This window comes from Pteropus alecto, unplaced genomic scaffold, assembly GCF_000325575.1.
Source record: "Pteropus alecto unplaced genomic scaffold, ASM32557v1 scaffold52, whole genome shotgun sequence".
Taxonomy (NCBI): domain Eukaryota; kingdom Metazoa; phylum Chordata; class Mammalia; order Chiroptera; family Pteropodidae; genus Pteropus; species Pteropus alecto.
The window spans coordinates 169822-172428 of NW_006433941.1; the positions used below are offsets into that span (position 1 = coordinate 169822).

The window sequence follows — 2607 nt, forward strand, 5'->3', positions numbered from 1 at the left end:
GTCTTCATCTGTCACCAATTGATCTTTTAAGGATTTAAGGGTCTCCTGAGACATAAGCAGGCATTTATGAAACAAATGATATATTGAGGCCCATGTGCATGTACGGTTGCAAATAAATTCAGCCCAACTTTATATACGTATATAGTTTGGTTTTTATTTTCTGTGTCAACTATTAAGCAGCCTCTTGAGAGCAGGGTCTTCATTTTATTTATTGATGGATGCACAATAATTCAGTGTTCAATTTGTAATGGATTTTTCCCTAAGGAGGTACTCGCTCCTAGAAAACCCTTGGAGCCTTTCTATGCTAAACCCAACCCCAGCTCTCACATCACTCTGCTGCACAGATCTTCCCTTCTGGAGTCTGAGAGCCCAAAAGGGCATTCTACTCATATGTCTTCCCCCAAAGGGACAGCAAATCGTCCGGACTAGATCTGCAGATACACTGAGTCAGGTTTGTCCAGAAAGCGCATATTCCAGAAAAATGAAAGGCTTTTCATTTTCTCCGCGGATGTGTAATCAAGTTTGATACTAGAGCTGCGAGGTGAATACGGTCTCTCTGTGCCTTGAGAATGTGGAGACTGCTCTGTTGCAAGCTTTATCTGCAAGTGGTCCAGCTTATTTGCAAAGCGCGGTGCGCAGGGAGTCTCGTAGGCGCGCGCGTCCCTTCCTGGGTGTGAGATTCCCTTCGCGTCAGCCTCCCAAGGAGCTGCCCAGCTGTGGGGAAGTCCCGTGGCTCCCACCCACCCTGGCCCAGCCCCTAGGAGCCCCGCCCCCTCCGCCCCCACCGCCATGTCCGCAGAGCCGTGCACAACCTGCAAGCCCAGGCGCTTTGCAGCCCTCCTTTCTGTCCTTCCGTATCCTTAACTTTGTCTTGGCGGATGCCAGACCCCGGACCTGCGGGCCAACCCCGTGCCTCTGCGTCCGCCCAGCTCGCTGCAGAGTTAAGATCCGACTCTCCACACGCCCCGGGCTACTCCAACTGCCCGGTCCCCGCTCGCCGCTCCTGATTGGCTGAGCTCCTGTCAGTAGTAAAAAGTATCAGATAGCAAACTTGGGACCTTCATAAAGGCGTGGTGGTGATACTCCGCAATCGCTGGCAGCCTATGACATCAGCCAAGAACGCCTGGGATGCCGCTGCTCCTGGCCAGACGCAGGAGGAGGAGGTTCCTGCCGGCTAAGAGTTAATCAGCACCGCACAGCGAGGGGGGAGCCGTCAGTTTTCCGGGGACACTGGTTTCGGTCACTGGCTGCCACTGTACTCCTCCTACCCAGGGGAGCTCACGGAGAGTTGGATGAATTCTGGGTTGTTAGCTGCGGTCAGCTGGGCTCCTGGGAGCCTGTTCCTGGTGGAAAACAGGGGGCGTCTGGCCAAGGGACCAGCGGCTCGCTGAGACTCAACATGACCCTCCTGGGGGCTGAGCATTCTTTGCTGATTAGGAGCAAATTCAGATCAGGTAGGGCTGAGGCATTTAGCACTCCTTCTTAAACTTTCCTCTTCTGCACTTCTCAACTCTAGACTGCTTTCCAATAAATGTCTCAAAGCCGGCAGTGGCTACTTCGACCTTGTTCCCCAAAAGCACATTGTGGAAGTGAAAATTTTATTTGACTTCGGGGGCCTTTAATGTCTTCCATTTTAAATAATTTTGAGTTGATGAGTGTGGTTTTTGTTTGTGAAAAGGCCAATCTTTTTATTTCATTTTATTTTTCCTCTATGTGAATAGAAAAATTAGAGGAGCAAGTTTGAAAATGAACAAATACGGGATTTCAAGTTTGTAAGCAGCATAGTATTAGTGATAATTGCTGAGATGAACCTGATGCTGCATATTAGATTACAGGGGTCACTTAAAATGTAGCTAATCCAAACAAATGTATTTCCCAAAAAAGTCACTTGGGGGAAGTAAAAATAGCAAATTTGGAGCACACCAAGTATTTAAAATGACATCACTGTAGAAAAAAAAAAGTCCAGTGCCACAAATATTTTTTCCCAAACCATCTGATATTTATAAATGGAGAATTTTGCCCCTAAGTTTCTGTTTTAGTAGCGCATAAAGAAACTTCTCAAAGGACGCTAAGTGAAGGTGAGTGGAAGGGAGAGATGGGAACTCTAATTTGCTGCTCACAAAGGGTTGGTATAGGTGCCCATTGAAGGTTTGAAGGTGTGGGGCTCCACATTTAGACACAGAGATACTTGCCTTCTTAAGTTCTTTCTCCATAGCTATGTGTATAATACTTGTTTTCTAAAAGCTGTAACAAACTACTCAATAAATGGCAGAACTCCTACTTAGAAGATAAATTACTTTATGAGAACTCTAGTATGAATATCCGGCATAACAGGTGTAAGAAGGATGCTGATGTAGTTTGCTAACTTTTCCTAGCCCTTCTATTTGGGACTACTCAGTGTTTCCCTGGAGATTGATGTTTCAACAATGAGAAGAGTGGATTCGAGAAAATGAGGGTGAAGTGTGGATTTCTTAGATGCTCCTGGCTTTTAGATGTCTGTGAGGTCCACTGGAGATTTTCTTAGGCTCTATACTGTTGAAAAGAGATGAAAACTCGAGAGCTTACGCAGCCGCAAGACTCAGTGCCTTGAAGCTCCAGGATGAGTCT

At 46.9% G+C, this 2607-nt stretch overlaps 1 protein-coding gene across 2 annotated transcripts in view; it reads left to right on the forward strand.

Annotated features, from left to right (window-relative positions):
- Positions 1–1101: 1101 nt before the first annotated feature.
- MYOCD (myocardin) overlaps positions 1102–2607 on the forward strand; it is an 83242-nt gene continuing 81736 nt past the window's right edge. Inside the window, exon 1 of one of the 2 annotated variants that reach the window (XM_006908391.1) lies at positions 1102–1454. In XM_006908391.1, the coding sequence (XP_006908453.1) occupies positions 1400–1454 (55 nt within the window). In that variant the 5' untranslated portion in view covers positions 1102–1399. The remainder of the gene's footprint in view (positions 1455–2607) is intronic. The other variant, XM_006908392.1, reaches the window with a different exon arrangement.